We start from the raw sequence: 22,449 nt of genomic DNA, 5'->3' as shown, positions 1-22,449 counted from the left end.
GACCCATCCACCAATGATTGACTTGCCATCTATTCTGTTAACCGGGTGCCCTTTCAGGGGGAGAGGGAGGGACCCCGCAATGGACAAAACAAGCACAGCATATCCCTTATAGAGCTCACAGCCTGATAAGCAGAGGTGGACGTCAGACAGTAAACAAAGTCACTGCCATCATCCTAGGGGAAAAAAATACAATAATGGGATGGTTGGGAGAGGTGTCTCAAATAACAGGCAAGCTGAACAGAGACTGGAGGAGGAAAGGGAGCAAACTATGGTTCCTCGAGGGAAAAGAGCGCTAAGCTGAGGGAACCGTTCAAAGACCCTGAGGCAGGGACTTTGTGGAGGGAGCTAAAGGGATGAGGGGAACCCTTTTCTCCCCTCGTTTCTTCTCTCTTTCATTGCCCTCTCCTCATCTCTCTCTCTCTCTCTGTCCCCTGTCCCCTTCCATCTCTCTCCCCTGAATGCTCCCCCTCTTTTTTTGTTCCTCTCTCACCGTCTCCCTGTCTTCCACTCTGCTGTGACTTGGCCATAACCCGGAAGGCAGTGTAGGGTAGTGGTTAAGAGCTCAGACTTTGGTGCCATATAACTGGGCTCTGCCACTTCCTGGCTGTGTGTCCTTAGGCAAGTTACTTAACCTCTCTGTGCTGCTGATAATAATAGTAACCTGCATCAGGGCTGTCGCGGGGATTCCATTGAGATGCGATCTGTAAAAGCACTTAGAACAATGCCTGGCACACGTGAGCATCAGTAAGTGGTGGCGATTATTATTATTATCACTTAATGTCTCTTTTTCTTTCATCTCTCTCGACTGTCGCCCTCTCCCTGTCCTCTCACTTTTCTCTCCCTTCATTTTCTGTCCTGACATCCATCTTACCCCCTCACTCTCTCCTTCCATCTTTTTCCATCTCTCTACCCCCCCCCCCCCGCCCCGCCCTGGTCTCTCTTCCTCTCTCCCTGTATCTTGACCTCTGCCTCTTTCTCACCCCGCCCCTGCCCCCCACCCCACCCCTCTCTTCCACCCCCGCCCCCTTATCACATTCCAGACTCTCCGAAGACTCCCAGTCCTCGCTCCTCTCCAAACCTGTGAGCAGCCTGTTTCAGAACTGGTCCAAACCACCTCTGCCGCCACTCCCCACGGGAACCGCGGTGTCCCCTTCAGCCGCTGCAGCCCCGGGGGCCACCTCCCCATCGGCTTCCTCCTCCTCCACGTCCGCCCGCCACCTCCAGGGCGTGGAGTTCGAGATGCGCCCACCTTTGCTCCGCCGGGCCCCCAGCCCCTCACTGCTGCCCGCCTCGGAGCACAAGGTCAGCCCTGCGCCCCGGCCCTCGTCCCTCCCCATCCTGCCTTCCGGACCCCTCTACCCGGGCCTCTTTGACATGCGCGGCTCCCCCACCGGAGGGGCAGGAGGCTCGGCCGACCCCTTCGCCCCCGTCTTTGTGGCGCCCCACCCCGGGATGTCCGGGGGTCTCGGCGGGGCCTTGTCAGGGGCCTCCCGCTCCCTTTCACCGACCCGCCTGCTTTCCCTGCCCCCGGACAAGCCGTTCGGCGCTAAACCTCTGGGCTTCTGGACCAAGTTCGATGTGGCTGACTGGCTAGAGTGGCTGGGCTTGGCCGAACACCGAGCCCGGTTCCTGGACCACGAGATCGATGGCTCCCACCTGCCCGCCTTGACCAAGGAGGACTACGTCGATTTGGGGGTGACCAGGGTGGGACACCGCATGAACATCGACCGGGCTCTCAAGTTTTTCCTGGAGAGGTGATGGCTGGCCTGGACGGACCAGCCCGTCCACAGAACCCTTGAGCCAGCTGGCCTCTTGACCTCTGACCGCCCCCACCCCAACCCAACCGTCCTTCTCTCCCCGGGCCAGGGACTCTGCTAGAACTGCGCCCTGACCCTTGTCTCCCAAGGCCGGAGGTCACCAGGTGGCCTGATCCCGGCCAGACATTTGCACCTCACAGGAGGGGGCAGCTGACAAGAGACTGTGTGTGTGTGTGAAGGGGTGGGGGGAGCGGAGGGGGGCTGGAGGAAATCACAGAGGGGGGATGGAGAAGGAGGGAAGGGTCGATTCTGGGGAGCGGGGGACAGACAGAGCCATAGAGGGTCAGCCCTGAGCCTGACCGGTTGGGGGTCGTCCCCCAGGCCGCAGAGGAAGGGGACGCCCTCAGATTCCACCATCTGCCGCCCCTCTAACCACCCTTCCCCCCCTCTCCAGGCCCCTGGCTCTCCCCACCCTCCCCTCTCCCCAGCACACACAGCAGCCCCCCCGCCCCCGCCCCAGGCTCTTGCACGCTCCTTTGCACGCCTGCTCACCTTTCTCCCCTCCCTGGGCTACAATTTTGCACAAATGCGCCCTCTGGCTGTCTAGCGCGCTCCGCCTTGGCTTCCTCCGCCTGCCTTTGCTTCCGGCTCACGCTCGGCTTCCCTGGCACACCACGGCGTCTGTCTCCCCCACGCTCCACACCCCCCTGGTTTCAGACTCTTCCCACGGGCGCCCTCCTCACCCCCACCCCTGTCTCCTGAAGAATCTCTGGGCCCTTGCTGCAGACACACTTGGGACACCCTTTCCCTCGCCCTCTCTCAGACCGTGCGCCTTCCCCTAAACTCGCGCCTCCGTTCTCCTTAAGCACCCTCTCCCCTTAATCCTGCACCCCCACATTCTCACTCTACCCACCTCTCCGTCTCACAGTGACACTCCCACGCCCCCTCCTTGCCCCTCCCCCTTCCCCACTGTTGCTTGCACCCTCGCCTCCCAGGAACCGTATCTTCTCTTTGCCAGGCTTCCTCACTCCCTCGCCCCGTCGTTTCCCAGATCCTTGTCCATCTCCACTGTCAACTCTTTGATAAAGCTTCTTGCACGCCCGCTCTTGCACACGCATCCTCCCCAGCACTTCCTCTGCTCTCTCGAAGCCGCCTTTTCGCCCTTAACTAGGCTCTTGCACCCCGCAGCCCTGCCTTGCCCGCTCATGCTTGAATTGCTGGTTGTTCTTGGGTAACTTTTTCCATCTCTCTTGGAGAACTCTGCAGCCTCTTTCCTTTTGCACACTCATCTCATTCCACACGCTCTTGGGACTGTATTATTGTTTCTTTTCCTGGCACTTTTTTTTCTGCCCCCAAAGATCAGCTCTTATGATCATTCGCACTCTGCCTATTCTCTTAGCTCTGTACACTCTTTTTCTGGCAAGAGAAGATTCTGTGCATTCTCAGTTCTTGCCCACTTTGCTTCCTCGCTTCCTCCTCTCCCTGCCCGTCTTTGCCCTCTCAGCTCCTCCCTCCTCCGACTTCCGGTCCATCCATTTTGCACGACGACACCGCCTCCCCTCCCCCTTCTCCTAAACTTTCCGTCTCTCCCAGAAACTCCTCCCTCCAGCATGGCTGTTCCTTCCTGCACGCTTCCCTGTCCCTCTATTCCTAGGGCTTGGAAATTCTAAGCCACCCCCTTCCCCTGGAAAGCCCCCTCCCCTACTGTGGGCAAAGCGGGGGAGGGCATCGCCCCCGGTCCCCGCCATGTTCAGCTGCCAAAGAAGGGAGCTCCCCCTCCTTCCCCCAAGCCCATTCCCCCTCTGCTGCCCCCTACCCCCGAGGGGGGGGCGCTCCGTCCTTGGGGGGAGGGTGCTTGCAGCCCTCTCCCCTTACCACGTCAGGGATCTGCGGGGAACCTTGTGGGAGGGTCGTGGGAGGGGGGAGGGGTGGCAAGGAGGGGGGCGGAGGTCGCGCTGGGCCCCTACCCGCCCCCCTCCCCCTAGTCGGATGCCCCCCGTCCGCAGGGGGCCTGCGCGGCGCTCGTCTATCAAGGGCTTGTTCATTCTGGATGGGTGCCGCGGGGTTGGGGAGGGTGTGGGGGGTGGGGAGGGGGGTTGGAGAGGTTGGGCTGGGGAGGGGGAAGGTACTGGATGGGGGGCAGCGCGGGGCGGAGAGAAGAGACAAAGCAAAAAGAGGAACAATAACAAAAGAAAATACAAAAAAAAAAAACAACTAGAACACACACAAAAAAAAAAATCCAAAAAAAAACCTGAAATAAAGCCCGAGAATTGTCTTCCAAGGGGGGGGTGGGAGGAGGAAGAGGAGAGGGGCGGATGAGGACGTCTGGTTCTCGCTGGGACAGGGATCGCACGCGTTCAAATCCACGGCGCCCGGGTCTTCCCTCTCGCGGGCCTCGGAATTCACCCCTCAAGGGATTGCGACCCAGGCGTCCATTCGCAGGGACTGGGGGAAGACTAGGGAGGCGGAATTATACCATGGGGGTTCGTCCCTACCCCCCATCACCACCCTCCCCCTGACTCCCCACCAAGATTTTGCAGAGAGAAATGGCTTTTGTACCAGGTCATTCTTTATAATTAAACTCACAGTATCCACCCCCTCGAGCCGACCCCGCCTCCTTCCTGGGGAGGCAACTCCCCTTTTCCTCTGAGGTTCCGGGTGGGTATCCCGAGCCAGCTGGGCGGTGCGCAGGCGCAGCCGGGGCCCGCCCCCCAAATGTCAGTCTTCTTCGGTCGGCTCCGCCCCCAGAGCCTCGAGCATGCGCCGTCGGACCAGGGCGCGGCGCAGGTGCAGGCGGTAATCGCTCAGCAGCAGTTCGTCGTGGCGCACGAGAGGGTGCAGGTTCCCGCGGAGTCGAAGCCCCGAGCGCAGCAGGCGCGAGCGAGTCTGGAAGTCCGTGACCATGATGAGCCACCTGCGAGGGGACAAGGCCAGGAGGAGAGGAGCGGGGCGGAGACGGAGTGGGAATCGCTGAAGGCCCCAGCCCCGCCTCTGGTTGCTGGAGCAGCCCTTGCCTGATCCCTGAGTTCTTTTACCGACGCGTCCCTCAACCCGTCGCTGCGTCCCTAAACTCGCCAGCCCTGCACTCTCGTCGGGGTCAATCTGTTCTTCGAACCTCACAGGGGTCAGTCTAGGCTCTGTCTTCCCTCAGCCTGGTTCTGTCGAGGCTCCATATTTCTAAACCGCCACTGCACTGGCCGCCCCGCCCCTCCAGCGCTGCTCTCAGGCCTGGTCCCGCCCGCCACCAGACGGTCTAGAGCCACGGGATCACTCTGACCCCGCCCCTGCAAGGTGCTCAGGCTCATAGGTGCTGTTCGGACTCCACACCTCGGTCTTGCGCACCCCCGTCACCACCTGGGTCACTGAAAGTCTGGCTCCTCTCTCCAGATCCCGCCTTCTTTTCCGATCTCACCTGGCCCTGCTCCCCCACCGCACCCACTCTCGGCTTCGCCCCGTCTAGGCATCCGTGTGGGTGCGTACAAAGTCGTTTCAGTCGTGTCCGACTCTGCTCCCTTATGGACCGTAGCCCATCAGGTTCCTCTAGCCTGACAGGCTCCTCTGTCCATGGGATTATCCAAGCAAGAATACTGGAGTGCGTTGCCATGCCCTCCTTCAACGGACCTTCCCCACCCAGGGATGGAACCCGTGTCTCTTACGTCTCCTGCATTGGCAGGCAGGTTCTTTACCGCTAGCGCCGCCTTTCAGCCAGATAGAGGTCCTTCTATCTATCAACAACCTTCTCTGGGCGCTCCAGGCCCCGCCCCCTCACTGTCTGTCTCCTCCCCGCCCTGACTCCCGACCACGCCCACCCAAGGTCTCCGCTCCGCCCCGCCTCCTCGCTGTCTGTCCCCGCCCCGCCCCGCCCCTCGCTGCGCTTCCTGTAGGCCCGCACCGCCCGTTAGCTCCCGGCCACGCCCATCCGAAGTCCCCGCCTCGCCTTTCTCCGCCCTCACTCTCGGCTCCGCCCCCTCATCCTGTTCACGGCGGGCCTACAACTCCAAGCCCTTCAGCCCCGCCAAGGACTCACCGGTCCCGGCGCCCAGCAGTCCCACAGATGACGTTCATGTTCTCAAAGCGGATGCTGCTCACGCGCCCACTCTCCATGGCCCCGGGGAACTCGGCTTCCAGGGCCTCCAGCACCTCCACGTGGGTAAGGTCCTCTTCAGGCTGGGGATGTCGGCAACACCCGAGTTAAGTCCAGGTGCAAAAGTCCCCACCCTAGACCCCACCTGCCAGAATCTGCCAGAGCGAGGAGGATAGGAATCTTTCAGGTAGAAAGGCATCTGCTGCCATTCTAGGTCATTCTCAGGGGAAAAATAAAATCAATCCTCACCAAGCCGATTTGCCAAAAGTCAATGAACAGTCGGCTGAATGATTCACCAGTTGGCCAACTTTGCCCATCTATTGAAAACTTTTCAAGCAGCCTGCGTTGGATGGTGAGGTTTTGGCAGACCTTGAAGATTTCCGCAAGGATTTAAGCCCTACATTTTTCCTTTTATAGTCATATTAGCATTTTAAGGACTGTTCCTTTGTCAATAAATAAGAATGATAGGGAAGGGGTTGACATCTTGTCAATCTATTTAACGGAGGAGGAAACGGCAACCCACTCCAGTATTCTTGCCTAGAGAAACCTGTGGACAGAGGAGCCTGGTGGGCTGCTGTCCATAGGGTCGCATGGAGTTGGACACAACTGAAGCAATTTAGCATGCATGCATGCATTGGAGAAGGAAATGGCAACCCACTCCAGTATTCTTGCCTGGAGAATCCCAGGGACAGAGGAGCCTGGTGGGCTGCTGTCTATGGGGTCGCACAGAGTTGGACACGACTGAAGTGACTTAGCAGCAGCAGCAGCAGCAATCTATTTAACATTCAGAAAACATACTGATCGCTAACCACGTTTCAGTCTCAGATAACAGTGTGGAGAGTGATACCATATGTCACATATAAAATTGCCGAGAAGCTACAATGAAATCAAGAAATCAGTCACCTCCAGGAAAGCAAGCCTTGGGTGTATATGTTGAGCGGAGGTGGGGATGGGGGGTATCGCATGTAAAAAGACACAGAGAAGCAATGGAGTGTAGATTAGCCTTATCAACAAGAACGGTGATCACTTTTCGTTGGGGTAAAGTGACACAGATCAGCTGAGGGAACATTCTGAGGCTTGTGCCTGGCAAGCCTCATTTAATTCTCAAATTAAAGGGTGAGACCTTAATAGCTACCTCCGCTGAAGCAGGAATGGCCACAGAAGCCATACATGGTGTAACCACTTCACTGAATCTGTCAAACACCTGAGCCTTTTTAAAATGAGTTTTTGCACTATCTGTCCATTTTACAGAATTTCCTAGTAGACGGATTAGCAGGATTACCCCTGTCCTCTGTCTCCCTTCTCTCTGCTTCTCTCAGCGATGGCCCCTTTGACAAATTCACAGTTTATTTTCAGCCACTTATCCCGGTGCCAGGCCCTCAGCTGCTAAGCTGCAGATCTTGGATTCAAATCCTGTCCACCGCCCCAGCAGGGACCTGGGGTCACAGGCTGGGGGAGGGCCACTCACCAAGGTCTCCATGCACAGACAGAGCGGCTGAGCGGCAGGTGGCATGGGGAACTTGCGGATACATGGGAGCTCTCGGTCCAGCGCCTCGTATTCTGCAATGACCTGACGCAGATACTGTTTCCTGGGAACACAGCCAGCGGGCAGGGCCCTCCCAAGGTCAGGGGTCAGTGCCCTGACGCTCAGAGGAGCTGAGGTCAGAAATCACAGGGCCAGGGACCACTCACGAGGATTTGACAGGTCTGCCCAGGCTCCGCGCCTGCGTCTCCTCTGGGTTCTCTCGGTCCACAAGGAGCGCTCCTGGGGATGGAAAACCCAAGTACATCGGTTGCCCTGAGCACTCCTCACACCTTATTCTGCTTAAATGGCATCACCAAGTGACTGTCCATGCCACTCCTGGGATAGCTCCTCTGCCAGTTATTTGGCTGTTTTGTCTCAGCCCCAAATTCCACCCTCCCCCACCCAGCTGTGGGATACCCCAGAGCTGGGACTCACTACTAACCCCATTTCCCTTCCAACTTTTGGGGTCCCCTTAGACTCTGCCTAAAGGGGGCACAAGAGGGAGACTGCAAGGCAGGAGGACAAGGAAGGGACCTGTCCCTTTCTGCCTCCTGTTCAGTCACCCCAGCCTGGCTCTTTCAGCGCAGCAGCGTTTAAATCCGGTCTGTGGTTTCTCCAGCACCCTCAGAACTGCCCTCCTGATTGGAGCTCGATAACAGCTCTCAAATCTGAGCTCTTCTACATAACCCCTTCATCAGCTGATTGATCTCTCTTATGGCCAACTGCTAGTTGTCCCACATAATCCATTTCCTCTTTCTCTTTGCGACCCTATGGACTCTAGCCCACCAGGCTCCTCTGCCCATGGAATTCTCCAGGCAAGAATACTGGAGTGGGTTGCCAGGCCCTCCGCCAGGGGATCTTTGCAACCAAGGGATCAAACCCACGTCTCATGTCTCCTGCATTGGCAGCCAGGTTCTTTTTGTTGTTGTTGTTGTTTTGTTTTTTGTTTTTTTTTTTGGGGGGGGGTTGGGTTAAGTGGCTTTATTAGAGAAAGCCAAGACTACAGAGGACTTAGGAGTTAGCATTAGGGCCCTTCTTCTTGCCAAAGGTGGGCACAACATTGACAAAGTGCCAGTTGTACTGCATACGCCTCTTGGCCCTGCCCGCCTTCTTCTTCTTCTTCTCTTGCTTGGCCACCTTGGGAGTCTGACCTCTCACTTTCCCAGCACGGGCCAGGGAACCATGGACTTTACCTCCAAGCATGCGGCCGGCTGCTTCCAGAGTGCTCAGAGCCTCCACGCCACACTGGCCCAGAGTAGCCTCATCCTCTAGGGGTGTGCCAGCCAGGAGCAGGACTTGATCTTCTGGAGCGATGCCCTCCAGCTAAGCTACATGAGCCTTGATCTGGGTGACCGTCTCCTGGCCGGTCACCTCGAGAGTGTGTAGCTCCTGGGCGCGGACAAAGAGCTGCATGTTGGCGACTAGATCGCGGACAACGCTACCGCTACCGTGAAGATGGAGTTGAGAAAGAGGAAGGAGCGAGGGCACGCACACCCTGTCCGCCTGCTGCCTGTCACGTCACTCGGCAGCCAGGTTCTTTACCACTAGTGCCACCTGGGAAGCCCCAAGTCTTCTCTAGCAACATTTTATTCAGTCGTTGATGTGTTACCATCTCCTTCATTACAGTTCAGTAGACTGTGTGGTGTACTGTGTTTTCTCTCTCTCAGCAGGTACTAGTTTTCATGGTGTGGGTACACCCACCCTGACCAATGTCATGGTACCCATGGTTTTAACAGGGCTTCCCTTGTGGCTCAGCTGGTAAAGGATCTTCCTGCAATGCGGGAGACCTGGGTTTGATCCCTGGGCTGGGAAGATCTCCTGGAGAAGGGAAAGGCTACCTACTCCAGTATTCTGGCCTAGAGAATTTCATGGACTGTATAGTCCCTGGGATCACGAAGAGTCAGACATCACTGAGCGACTTTCACTCACTCACTCATGGTTTTAACAACCAGCTTACAAACGTCATCACTCAGCTCTCGTGAGCTGGGACAGGCTGTCTCCAGCACGCGGCTATGTCCCAGCTCTACTCCTGGCAGCCTTTAGCTTCAGGGTGTCAAGACGGCTCGGCTTGTACCTCAGTAAGCCCCCCTCTCTAGTCCTGGTCCTCCCACCTCCATCTGTTTTAGCAGGGCAACTAGGGTGATCTTTTCCTCTCAGAGGCTCACAAATTTCCAGAGGCTTTCTCTTGCCTTCAGGATAAAGTCCTCCCCTGCTTTGGGGACTCATCCCTCAATGTGTGGTCTGGGGGAGCCTCTCAGGGTCCCCTCCAGACCTATGGGATGAGAATCTGCATTTTAAACAGATCCCCTTTGAGAACCACCTGCCCTGCATCACGTATGGTCCCTCTGTTGACCTCCCTGCGTTTCTGTCCAGCCATCCTGGCCTGCCTTCCATCCTTCCAATGTAGTCATCTCCTTCTCAAGTCTGTCCACTTAACAATAACTACATGTTTACAGTCCCTTTTATAAAGCCAAACACCTTTTAAAGTTCTTTCCATTGAATCCTCACAACAACTTCTGAGGTAGTGTAGTTTAACACTAAACTAGAGACAATGTATCAGTTCAGTTCAGTCACTCAGTCCTGTCTGACTCTATGATCCCATGGACTGCAGCACGCCAGGCTTCCCTGTCCATCATCAACTCCCAGAGCTTGCTCAAACTCATGTCCATAGAGTCAGTGACGCCATCTAAGCATCTCATCCTGTCGTCCCCTTCTCCTCCTGCCTTCAATCATTCCCAGCATCAGGGTCTTTTCAAATGAGTCAGTTCTTTGCATTAGGATGCATAATGAACCCAAATGTTCCAATACCTAGCTTCAATCAATATCAATATTTTGCCAATCTTGTTCCATCTAGGCACTTCCCCACCACACAGAGAAGCACAGAGAAGTTAAGTGATTTTCCCAAGGTCACACAGCCCAAGCGATAGAATCATGATAAAAATCAAGCCATCTGGATCCAGAACATGTTCTCAATCCCCCAGTCCACTGCCTCTCATCCCACTATTGTCTAGACAACAGCTTCCTAACTTCTCAATCTCTTTCTCTCCCTCTCTCCTTCATTCATCCCATTAGAATAGCATTTTTTGCTACCGTTTCTTGGTTTGTTTTATAATTATTATTTATAATTTTTACAATAATTTTATTTAATTATAAATTTAATTTAATATTTAATTATATATTTAATTTAATGATTATAATTTTATAATAATTATGTATAATTTTATTTTTTTATTTATTTTGAGCTGTGCTGGCTCTTCATTGCTACATGGGTTTTTCTCTAGTTTCAGAGAGCGCAGGCTACTTCCTAGTTGTGGTGTGCAGGCTTCTCACTGCAGTGGCTTTTCTTGTTGTGAAGCATGGGCTCTAGGCATGCAGGCTTCAACAGCTGCAGCACACAGCCTCAGTAGTTGTGGCCCACAGGCTTAGTTGTCCCAGGGCATGTGGGATCTTCCCATGGGATCCCCCATGGGGATCGAACCCATGACTTTTGCATTGGATTCTTTACCATTGAGCCATTAGGGAAGCCTCAGAATAGCATTTTGAAATGTAGATCCGACCACATCACCACCACCACTTTCCTCAAAACCCTGCCAGGACTTCTCATTGTCTTTGGGATAACTTAAGACCAAGACCACATAGGACCAAACCCTGCTGATGTCTCAAGCCTGATCAGACACCATCGACCTCCTCACTTGCTGCATTCCAGAAACATCACGCTTCTGTGACTTGAACTCTCCATGCCCCGCCTCCTGCCACAGGACCTTGATACATGCCGTAAATCCACATGGAACTCTCGTCCCCCTCACTTAGCTCATCACGTCTCCTTGAGCATGTGAAGAGTTCCTGTCTTGAATGCATAACACCATGTATTGGCTGTCATCACAGCTGCATTTTTACATTTATTTCTATGAGTCTCTAATTATAATGTGAACAACATGAGGTCAGGGGCTTGTCTTCTGCTCTTGGCATCTAGCAAAGCACCAGGCACCCAGTTGTAAGAATTCATTGGATAAAGACTGAAGGGATATAATCATCAAATGCAATATATTGTCTTTGTTTGGATCTTAATTAAAACAAACCAACTGTGAAAAATGAATGTTCTTAATAATTAGGGAAATTCAAATATATACTAGATGAGATGATATTCAAGAAAAATTTATGAATTTTTGCTGGTTGTAATTAATGGCATGATAGGTCTGTTTTCTAAAACTTGTTTTAAAACAAATTTGTCCTATAGAATGTCCCCCAAAAAAGTGTGTGGGGGGGTGCCTAGGTGCAAGAAGATTAGCAAAATATTGATAGTTATTGAAGTTAGGTACTGGGATGTGTGAATTTATTAAACATTTTCTCTATTTTTGTGAATGTTTGAATTTTTCCATAGCAGAGAAAAATCTTTTAAATTCCTATCACAGATAACTTAGAAATAAAATTATATGCCCTGGAAAAGTGTGTGAAATGACTTGGAAAATGACTCTAGCAACATCAAAGTGATATGTTTAAAATGTGAATAAAACTGTTTCTCATGAAATGTGGCATTAGAAATAAAGATTCCTAAATTACAACCATGATTTTAATATATTTGTTTCAATGTATATGCATAACTTAATAAAGGTATACATTTATAAATGAGTACTTATTGAAAAACTGAGTAAACATAATACTTTCAAACATCAACAGACACCTCCAAGGCCTCCTGTGTGCCCTGAAGGATGATGCAGACAAAGAGATTAATGAGACCTCCACCCTGCCCTCCAAGAGCTTTTGGTCTGGTGGGGAAAGTGGTCACTGTAAAGTGCAGTACTTGCTACAGTGGAGGTGTCGCAAGGTGGATAGTCTGGGGGCAATCAAGGCAGGCTCCTTGGAGGAGGTGATGTCTACCATGAGACTTATAGGACACAAGAGGAGTTTGCCAAATAAAGAAATGGCAGAGACCCTCCTCATTAAAAAAAAGAAGAAGAAGAAAGAAAGAAATTGCAAAGAAAGGGATATTTTATGCAGAGGCATCACAGGATGTGTGGGTGGGGCGCTAAAGTCTTTAAGCAAAAGAGAATATTCCCAGAATTCTCTTCAGTCCCAAGGCTAAGGAGTACTTATTGCAATTGTAGGTTATTAATTATTTGTGAGATGACGTGTGTCATGTCTACCTTCCTTGCATGAGAACAGGCTGGGTCATTTCATTCATTACTACAGGCAAACCACTTGGGACCCACAGGCTTTCTAATGGCCTAAGCCAAAATTTGCAACCTGACAAGCTAAAAATGTTACTGGTTCCAAAATACCACAAGGGAAATAGAAAAACTAAAATGAACAAATATTGATCTGCAAAATGGGCCAACTGGTCAACTCAATGCCATTCAACATAAAGCTTTGATGCTCTTGAACTGTTGGAGTTCTACTGGTGTTGGAGAAGACTCTTAAGAGTCCATTGAACTTCAAGGAGATCAAACCAGTCAATCCTAAAGGAAATTAGTCCTGAATTATTCATTGGAAGGACTGATGCAGAAGCTGAAGCTCCAATACTTTAGCCACCTGATATGAAGAACTGACTCATTGGAAAAGACCCTAAAAAAAATTTTAAAAAAAAAAAAAAAGAAAGAAAGAAAAGACCCTGATGCTGGGAAAGATTGAAGGCAGGAGGAGAAGGTGATGATAGAGAATGAGATGGTTGGATGGTATTACCGACTGAATAAACATGAATTTGAGCAAACTCCAGGCTATCGTGAAGGACAGGGACACCTGGCGTGCTGCAGTCCATGGGGTGGCAAAAAGTCGGACAAGACTGAAGCAAATTAGCACAGCAGGGAAAAAACTCTTGAGAGTCCCTTGGTCTGCAAGAGATCAAACCAGTCAATCCTAAAGGAAATCATCCCTGAATATTCATTGGAAGGACTGATGCTGAAGCTGAAGCTCCAATACTTTGGCCACCTGATGTGAAGAACTAACTCCTTGGAAAAGGCCCTGATGCTGGGAAAGATTGAAAGAGAAGGGGATGACAGAGGATGAGATGGTTGAATGTCATCACCAACTCGATGGACGTGAGTTTGAGAAAGCTCCGGGAGTTGGTGATGGACAGGGAAGCCTGGCATGCTGCAGTCCATGGGGGCACAAAGAGTCAGACATGACTGAGTAACTGAACTGAGTTGATACAAAAAGTATACTTATCAGGTGGGTGCCTCAGTCTAGGTTAGAGATGATGTGGAGTGGGGGTCTCCAAATGGAAGAGGTTTTCAAAGACACTAACAGAGACTGGAGGACAGAGAAACTGTCCGTTTTGCCACTAGAGCGTTTACCGTGCCTAGCCTAGCACCTGGCACAGAGTAGGTGCTTACAGCCAACACCCAGAAAGGAGACCCCGTCAATGATTTCCATTCCTATTCCTCACTTGAGGAGTGTCCATTCCCCACCCATGGGAGAGATAGGGAGGGAACCAGGTGAGGCTCACCAATCCCCAGGATCCTCAGAAATATCTCATCCAGTGTAAACCAATGCCTTTGACCCTTACTGCTCATTATAATTACCTGGCAAGCAGTCAAAAACTATAGATGCTAGGGCCCCAGTCCTAGAGATCCTGGTTAATTGGAATCTGAAGTAGATTAGATAGAAATCCTTTAAAAACTTTCTCCCACCTGAGGCATAGACCCAATGACTAAAATAATCATAATAATTTCATTCTTTTTGCCAGGCATTGAGACAAGAGTGAATAGGTGCTTAGTGCTGGCCAATGAGATGTGAGGAGAGATTATTTGGAATTCTTAAGATTAAAACCTTTGGACGTGATGCCTGGAACTTTGGAAGCCATTTGGTGACCATGAGGTATGCAAGCTGGTGTGCAAAAGGGATATATCCCAGACCAAAAAGCAGGGAAACAGAAATCGGCTTCTCAATAACATTCACTGAGCTGCTGATCCACCCAAACACAAACCCTGCTCCACCTATAGACTTCTTTTACAGTGAGATAATGTCTTTCCTATTCTTTATACTGGGCTTCCCACGTGGCTCAGTGGTAAAGAATCTGCCTGCCAAGCAGGAAACGTGGGTTTGATCCCTGGGTTGGGAAAATCCCCTGGAGAAGGAAACAGTAACCCACTCCAGTATCCTTGTCTGGGAAATCCCACGGATAGAAGAGCCTGGCGGGCTATACAGTTCATGGGGTCGCTAAGAGTCAGGCACAACTTAGCAACTGAACAACAACAATTCTTTATACTGCCTTAAGTCCAATTTTGTATTACCTGCTAGCCAAATGAACTGTCACCAAGATATTACTTTAGAAATGTTCACTGAGAAAATGAATGAGTGAATGAGCTGTGCTAAAGTAGAGCGGAAGTAGGCAGCCCTGGAAGATGAGCCTGACAGCTGGCGCAGGCTACATAGGGCCTCAAACACTGGATTGAGGGGCTGATGCCCTATCCTGGGAGGGATGGGAAACATGGAAGAACTGCGAGCAAGGGAGAGGCAGGGTTAGTGCTGGGTGTCAGAAAGTTTTCTCTGGAGCTACGTAGGGGATGGGCGGGAGGGAAGAAACTGGAAGCCAGGGAGTTAGGTGGAGAAAGGGTCCATTGGAAGAGGACAAGCCCTGAGCTGGGGATGTGGGGACGGGACAGAGAGAATGAGAACGAAGACAGGGTTAGGGACTGATGTCAGTGGGAGGGAACAGGAGTCGGCAGAACAATGCCTGGGGTCTGGATTGGGTTGGTCGTAGGGTCATTCAAAGATGGAAAGCAGGGAGAAGGAGTAGCTTTGGGAGAAGATGCTGAGTCCGGTGGTGGAGACAAAAAGGGTGTGAGGGACCAGGGCAGCGGGTCTCGGGGGGCTCATGGCCTCCAGAAGAGTTGTTAATGCCCCAGAGACTCATGGGAAATGTAGTTCCGGGTCCAGAACATTGGCCAGGGAACTGCAAAGGCTCACGGGAAATGGCGGTTTGAGGTCTTAAAGGGTACTGCCTAGTGGACACAAGAATTTGAGGGTAGCTCTGTCTTTGGAAGGCCAGTAACTCACTCACGGCCACGCCGCAAGGCAGGCGGTGACACAAAGCTCGGATGAAGGCCCTCCACCCCCACGCTTGCGTACAAACGCATAGTTACCTGCGTCCCTGTGCATGCCGGGGTTGCCCATGGCGGAGGAGCACAGGGGCTCCACCTCCTGTTGCATCCTGGGAAGGCGGGTGAGGGTTGTCTCAGGAGGACGGGGAGAAGAGCTCTGACTGGGCCACCCGCCCCAGCTCTGTCTCCCCGCTGCTTCCTCCTTCTTGTTCTTGAAGCCCCGGGGGAAAAATGTGGACGGCTGAGTCCACATAGGTATCTGGTTTCCTTTCATCTCTGGGACCCCCTGTGTGTCCCAGTTCCTTCTTTCCCAGCTTCCTTTTTCTTCCTCAACGTCTCCCGGTCTCCTCGAGCCTCTTTCCCCACCCCTGTCACTTGCACTGTCTTCCTCATGTGCTCCCCACGTCTCTGTCCCCCTCCCTTCCTCCCTCTCCCCCCATTTCTTTATCCTGACTTCTCCTTGTCGCTCTCCCCATCTCTCCTCTACTCTTTCCCTCGTTTTCTCTGCCCTCTTTCTCCCCACATCTCTCCCCTTCCCTTGTTCCATCTCCCCAGTCTCCTCCATCAGTTTCCCCAACATCTCCCCAGCCCCCCAGCCCTCTCTGTCTTCATTGTTTTCTGGCTCTCTCTAACCCTGTCACCCCCTCTCTGTCTCCCTACCTCTCTCCCCATCTCTCCCAGCCCCCTTTTTCCCTCTTTCCCCATCTCTCTTCTCTCATAGCTGCCTCTGTCCGGCCCCTTGTCCTCCCCCTCTCTGTCATCCCTTTTCTGTTCCCACTTGCCCTCCGCTCATCCCTGTCTCAGGCAGGAACTGGGTAGATACAGGCGAGATTCAGACAGAAACTGAGTTCTATATGGGGGAGGGAAAGGTGAGCAGGGACTGGTTGCCATGGTACCTCCAATGGGTGGGGGAGGGGCTGGGAGTGAAGGAGTGTAGCCACAGAGGTGCCCACAGGGCATCTCTTCCTCTGTCTGCCGAGCTCTCTGCAGGGGAGAGGAGCCCAGACTTTTCCCCTTATTTTGTCTTTCTCAGTCTGTCTCTGTTACCTGTGTCTCAAGCCTTCTCTCCACTTCAGCTGGTCGTTGCCTTAACTGTCGATTATTCCTGCTTGATAAGGATTGGTTCTCTGCTTTTTAGTAGTAGCACCTCGATTTTCTGAGTCGCTAATGTTTGTGGTGTTGGAGAAGACTCTTGAGAGTCCCTTGGACTACAAGGAGATCAAACCAGCCAATCCTAAAGGAAATCAGTCCTGAATATTCATTGGAAGGACTGATGCTGAAGCTGAAACTCCAGTACTTTGGCCACCTGATTCGAAGAACTGACTCATTTGAAAAGACCCTGATGCTGGGAAAGATTGAAGGTGGGAGAGAGGAGGATGACAGAGGATGAGATGCATGGATGGCATCATCATCTCGATGACATGAGTCTGAGTAAGCTCCGGGAGTTGGTGATGGACAGGGAGGCCTGGCGTGCTGTGGTCCATGGGAGCACAAAGAATTGGACACGACTGAGAGACAACTAAATTGAGCCTGAAACGCAATCTAGGATAGTTTTTGCTAGATCCATTTTGCTAGATCCATTATACAAGAAGGTCTTTCTTTTTCCAGTGAGGTTAAGAGGCTGGTTGGAGCCTAGGTTTGAGCTGCTGGGGACCATCACATTGCCATATGGGGAGAGAGCCTGCCTGAATGCAAAGACAACAGGAGGAAAGCAGAAACCAAAGATACAGACAGATTGCTGATGATGTTTGAGGCACCTAGATCTAGCTGTGCCTGAAGCCATCACTCACTCAATTAATTCCGTGTTATTGCTTGGGTTATTTGAGTCTCTGTCATTGGTAATTACAACAGTCCAGACTTCAGTGGACTCATTTCCAGACCCAGTTCCTTTGCAGCCCAGACTCCCTCTCAGCATCCTTATGTCTTTTTCTCTCCCATCAGATTGTCCTTTACTTCTAGTTGCCAAGTTCATCCCTATAGGAGAGGAAACATTTTTCACTCTAATGGCCACAGGCACACCCAGCCTGCACAGCCCATCAGTCTCCAAACTCTATCCCTTCTGCTTCCTGACTCTGCTTTTTCTTCTCTTCATTCCCACAGCCCAATACCCACTCTGGTTTCAAGGTCCTTTCCTGCCTGGACCCTCCCCCCGCAGACTTCTCCTCCCTCACATCCTCCAGTCTCTTCCCCACAAGGTTTCAGAGGGGTCTTTTGGCACTCAGAGCTGACCCCTCCCCTGTACTCGGCCCTCCCATGGCTCCTCAGCACCTTGGACAACGTTTCAGTCAGGCGTTTGACAGATACATGATCTGGTCCTAGCTTCCTCTCTCACCTCCTACCTTCAAGACACTCTTCAGCCACGTTTTACTAATTACTTTATTTAATTAATCCCTCACCTCTGTCCCCACTCTCCACATGCTGCCTTTTCCAGGTGCCCAAATGCCCTAATCCTTTCAAAAGCAGCTCAAGTGCCCCCTCCTCCAGGAAACCTTCTCTGACTCCTCCTCCTATCTGTTGTGTTTTCTGTCTCCTTTCTCTGCACATTCTTTATCTGCTTCCCCACTGCCCCCTGCCCACCCCAGGCCTCTGAGTACTGTGCACTCTGCCTGTCTTGCTCAGGGATTTGGGTCTTTGTCTGCCTCCCACTCCAGACCATCCCTGACTCCTCTCTGGTTCTCCAGCATCAGGAAAGTGTGGAACATGACTGTTGACTGAATAAGTGAGTGACGATTCCCCTCTGTTACTGTGACCCACACTCAGCAACCCCCAAGCCCACTGCCCTCTCCCTCTCGGTCCACATGACGTAATACAGAATGAAGAAGTGAGTATGGACTCTGGAGTCAAACAGACTAGCGTCAAACTCCATGTCAAGGCTGTGCAACCCTGGGAAAATGTCTTCTCCTCTTAGAGCCTTGGTTTCCTCCTCTCTTGCCAACAATGATGCCTTGAAGGGCTAATGGTGCTTAAATAAAGCAAAGCCCCCACATGTGAGCCAGACACAAAAGAGACACTCAGTTGAAGGTTGCCCCCTTTCCCAATTCTTAGCTTAGCCTCAGGCTTTAGCTGCCTCTTCTGGGGCTCTTTCTTCTCTCTTTGGGTGTCTCTCTGCATCTCTGGGTGTCTGTTTCGCTCTTCTTCCCTCTGGCATCTGGGTCTCTTAAATTCCCATCTCTCCATGTCTTCATTTTCCTCTGTGATTTGTTCTTCTTTTCTCCCTACCTGTCTGTCGCTGGAACCCTGCCCCATTCATCTCTCTCTGTGCCTGACTTTGAATCGCTCTGTCACGTGTCTCTGACTTTCTTTATCTGCCTCGCATTCTCTGGGTCTCTGTACCTTTCTGCGTGTCCCTGTCTCTGTTTTTGTGTCTCTCTGTGTCTCCATCACTTTATTTGCCATCTCTGTTTCAATCTCTCTGCCTCCTTCCCTGTGTTTCCACCTTAGCCCCACCTGCCTGCCACTGCCGCTCACCCCAACTCTCTAGGATCATCTCTGTCCCACTCCCTGGCCTGGCATGCAGCCCGGGACACAAATCCCTGAATCAGCATTTTCTTTCTATTCCAGAAATTATGTCAGCGCTGCAGCGGGGGTGGGGCTGCTTGTAGCTCTGCTCAGAGGGTTTGCCTTCCTGGACCCTTGTCCACACAGGCCCCAGCCAGCATGGCCTGCCTCTCTTCTCTGCGTTGGTTCTCCCACGGGAGCACCAGGAGAAATGGTGAGCCTGTGTTTACACACACTGCGCATGTCTCTGGGTGTGTGTGTCTGCATTGGTCTGCAGGCTCTTTGTGGGTCTGTAGGTACTTTGCAAACTCATCCATTCATTCGTGCATGCGTCTATCCATCCACCCACGCCATGATCCACTCACTCACCCACTCAGCTATCCATCCATTCATCCAACCATCCATTCATCCATCCATCCACCCATCCATCCACCTATCCACTGATCCATCCATTCACCCATGCAACTCATAAATACACAAATGCGAATGTATGGGCTCAGTTGTGTCTGACTCTTTGCAACCCCATGAATTGTAGCCTGCCAGGCTCCTCTGTCCATGGAATTTTCCAGACAAGAATACTGGAGTACCAGGTTGCCATTTCCTACTCCAGGGGATATACCTCACCCAGGGATGGAACCTGCGTCTCTAGCGCCTCCTGCACTGGCAAACGGATCCTTTATCACTACGCTTGGAAAGTCCTTATACATACATACACTTCTCTGTTTATCCCTCCACTCATTCATTCATTCAGCCAGCAAGTGTTTATTGAGTGCCTACTGCATGCGAGGCACTGTGCCAGACAGCAAGGACAGAGCAATAAACAAAAGGACTCCCCCCGGTGGAGCTTATGTGCTCACCAGCCCTCCTCCATGTGCCAAACTTCCTCCTCCCCAGGCTTTGCACAGACGGATTCCTCTCCCTGGAGGAGTCCTCTCCCCTCCCTCATCTTCACCTGGTTTATGCCAACTCAAATATCACTTGCTCAAAGAAGTCTTCTGTGACCTCCTTCTCAGACACAGCACCCTGGACTTTCTTTCATTAACGTTGATCCTCAGATGGAGTTATTTAATGATTGTCTGTCTCCACCACTAGACCATGAGCCTTTCCAAGGCTGGGATTTTTGTCTGCTTTCTTCCCAGTCAAATCCTTAGTGCCTAGAACAGTGCCTGGCGCTCAGTAGATGCTCGTATCTGCCCAATAGCTGCGTGGATTGAATTGAATGGATGTCTCTCTCTGTCTCCTGCTTCCCTGTCTAGTGCTCTGCACTCTGCTACACCCCCAGTGGTGATAACAGGCAAGGTCCTCAAACTTCCTAGATGCAAACAATGTAGTGGCTGAAAGCTGGGAGTCTAGAGTCAGACCACGTGGCTTTGAATCAACTCTTGACACCTCCCAGCTGTGTGACCTTGGGCAGGGCACTTTCCCTCTCTGATCCTCAATTTCCTCACTTGTAAAATGACATTAAACAGTCCGTGAGCAGGGACTTCCTCCTGGTCATCCAGGGGTAAAGAATTCACTCTGCGATGTGGGTTGGATCCCTGGTCCGAGAACGAGGATCCCACATGGTGCAGAGCTACGGTGCCCATATATCACAGCTAGAGAGTACATGCACCGCATTGAAAGATCCCGCATACCAAAACAGATAAATAAACAAGCCAAGAAAAAAAGAAGACTCCATGAGCCAATGCATGTAATTACTAATTACGACAACAGTAAACATTAACCATTTTCTCTGAATCGCTGGTGAATTTAATCCTGGTGAATAACCTAATGAGGTGGAATCTGGGTTTAAAAAATGATCACCCTCCCAATAAAAAAAAATTGGGGAAAGAAAGATTACCCTCACTTATAGATGGGGAAATGGAGGCACCAGGAATGTTAAGTCATTCACCCAAGGCCACAAATGATAGAAGAGCAGAGCTGGGATTTGAACCCACGCTCCCCACTCCCAAAGTCACACACAGTCGATGCACTGCAGCTGTTCCTTGATGCCTGAGGGCGTCTTTGGGAACACATCATGGGGGTGTGGCAAGCCCACCTGCGTACACAACTCTGCTTGTGTTCGTTGCTGCATGCTGCTGCGCGTCTCTCCCTGCTTGTGGACCCTGGGTGGAGGTCTGGCTGTGAGAGTGCTATTTGGGGTGCTTGTACCTCCATGCACACATCTGCGGGTGCACCTCCTCCCATGCAATATTTCTTGGGTGCAAATGTAGGTCCATCTGGGAGAAAGCAAGAAGCACTGAGGGTAGGATTTGGAGTGAGCTCAAAAGGCAATTCTGGGGGATCCTGCAGTATGATTTGTTGTTGTTCAGTAGCTCAATCATGTCTGACTCTTTGTGACTCCATGGACCCCTTTGCACGCCAGGGTTCCCTGTCCTTCACTATGTCCCAAAGTTTGCTCAAACTCATGTCCATTGAATCGGTGATGCCATCCAACCATCTCATCCTCTGTTGCCCCCTTCTCCTCCTGCCCTCAATCTTTCCCAGCATGAGGGTCTTTTCCAATGAGTCGGCTCTTCACATCAGGTGGCCAGAGTATTGCAGCTTCAGCGTTAGTCCTTCCAATAAATATTCAGGGTTGATTTCTTTTAGGATTGACTGATTGGCTCTCCTTGCTGTCTGAGGGACTCTCAAGAGGCTTCTCCAGCACCACAGTTCGAAAGCACCAATTCTTGGGCTCTCAACGTCCATTATGGTCCAGCTCTCACATCCGTACATGACTACTGGAAAAACTTTGGCTAGACGGACCTTTGTTGGCAAAGTGATGTCTCTGCTTTTTAATACACTGTCTAGGTTTGTCATAGATTTTCTTCCAAGGAGCAAGCATGATGGTGGCTGCAAAATGTATACATAGGCAGCAACTGGGGGAGGGAGTCGTCTAATTAAAGGGAGATGAGCCTCGGAGACACGTCTTAAAGTATTTGCAATTTTTCACTTAGATTATATTTATATGGGTGTCACTGGGAGGCAGGGGGCAGCACTGAGAAAGACTAGGACGGGCCCTCCAAGTCGCCCCTGTGGGCTGCACCCAGACTCTAGGTAGTTCTGGACCTTCCTCAAGGGATTTCACCTCTGTGGGCCTCAGTTGTCTCCTCTGTGAAATGGGAATAACATAATTGCTCCCCACCTGATAGGGCCAAAGTGAAGATTAACTCAGAGAATGATTTCAAAGCATTTAACCCGGTGCAATTGTCATTAATTGAGGCGTTGAAAAAATATTCACTAAGCACCTCATTGGTGCCTATTCTCTCTATATACTGACTGGTTTTTCAAATCTCTGGGTCCCTTAGGAAACGAGTCTTTTGTCTGTATTTTGGTGATGAGGAAACTGGAACTCAGAGCAAATAAGGCACTGTCACAAAGGTAGGAGCAGACCCAGGAAGAATTCGAGTCCAAGTCCTTGCTTCCACCTCCACACCGGGCTCTGGCTCTGCCTCCCCTCCCAGCACCAGCCCTCAGAGCCCCTCGGCTGGGAGGACTGGAAGTCCTGGGTCCTGCGGAAAAGCGGGGTGGGGAGTCGGGAGTCCTGCGTCCCCGAGGGAGGAG

At 51.7% G+C, this 22,449-nt stretch overlaps 2 protein-coding genes and 1 pseudogene across 8 annotated transcripts in view; 1 reads left to right on the top strand and 2 right to left on the bottom strand.

The window, feature by feature from the left end:
- The window catches only part of SHANK1 (SH3 and multiple ankyrin repeat domains 1), a 50,916-nt gene extending 46,556 nt beyond the window's left edge, over positions 1-4,360 (top strand). For 4 of the 6 annotated variants that reach the window (XM_043899887.1, XM_043899890.1, XM_043899889.1 and 1 more), the window contains one exon: positions 1,041-4,360. In XM_043899887.1, the coding sequence (XP_043755822.1) occupies positions 1,041-1,758 (718 nt within the window). In that variant the 3' untranslated portion in view covers positions 1,759-4,360. Of the gene's footprint in view, positions 1-537; positions 745-1,040 lie in introns of all 6 variants that reach the window. The other 2 variants (XR_006340634.1, XR_006340633.1) reach the window with 2 other exon arrangements.
- Positions 4,361-4,402: 42 nt separating this feature from the next.
- On the bottom strand, positions 4,403-15,529 carry C4H19orf81 (chromosome 4 C19orf81 homolog). Of its 2 annotated transcripts, XM_043899987.1 has the most exons (5): positions 15,448-15,529; positions 7,534-7,606; positions 7,310-7,430; positions 5,785-5,924; positions 4,403-4,671 (listed from the first exon to the last, which is right to left on the bottom strand). In XM_043899987.1, the coding sequence occupies exons 1-5, from the start codon at positions 15,512-15,514 to the stop codon at positions 4,476-4,478; spliced, it is 597 nt and encodes a 198-aa protein (XP_043755922.1). In that variant the 5' UTR covers positions 15,515-15,529; the 3' UTR covers positions 4,403-4,475. The 2 variants fall into 2 exon arrangements, 1 of the variants encoding a protein (XP_043755922.1); XR_006340641.1 differs by lacking the exons at positions 5,785-5,924; positions 7,310-7,430; positions 7,534-7,606; positions 15,448-15,529 and adding an exon at positions 5,414-5,512 and having other exon boundaries at positions 4,535-4,671.
- LOC122692406 lies at positions 8,333-8,843 on the bottom strand (annotated as a pseudogene).
- Positions 15,530-22,449: the final 6,920 nt, after the last annotated feature.

The sequence above is a fragment of the Cervus elaphus genome, chromosome 4 (assembly GCF_910594005.1).
Source record: "Cervus elaphus chromosome 4, mCerEla1.1, whole genome shotgun sequence".
NCBI classification, from domain to species: domain Eukaryota; kingdom Metazoa; phylum Chordata; class Mammalia; order Artiodactyla; family Cervidae; genus Cervus; species Cervus elaphus.
The sequence above is the reverse complement of the archived record's forward strand: the minus strand, read 5'-3'. Positions and strand labels throughout refer to the sequence as shown.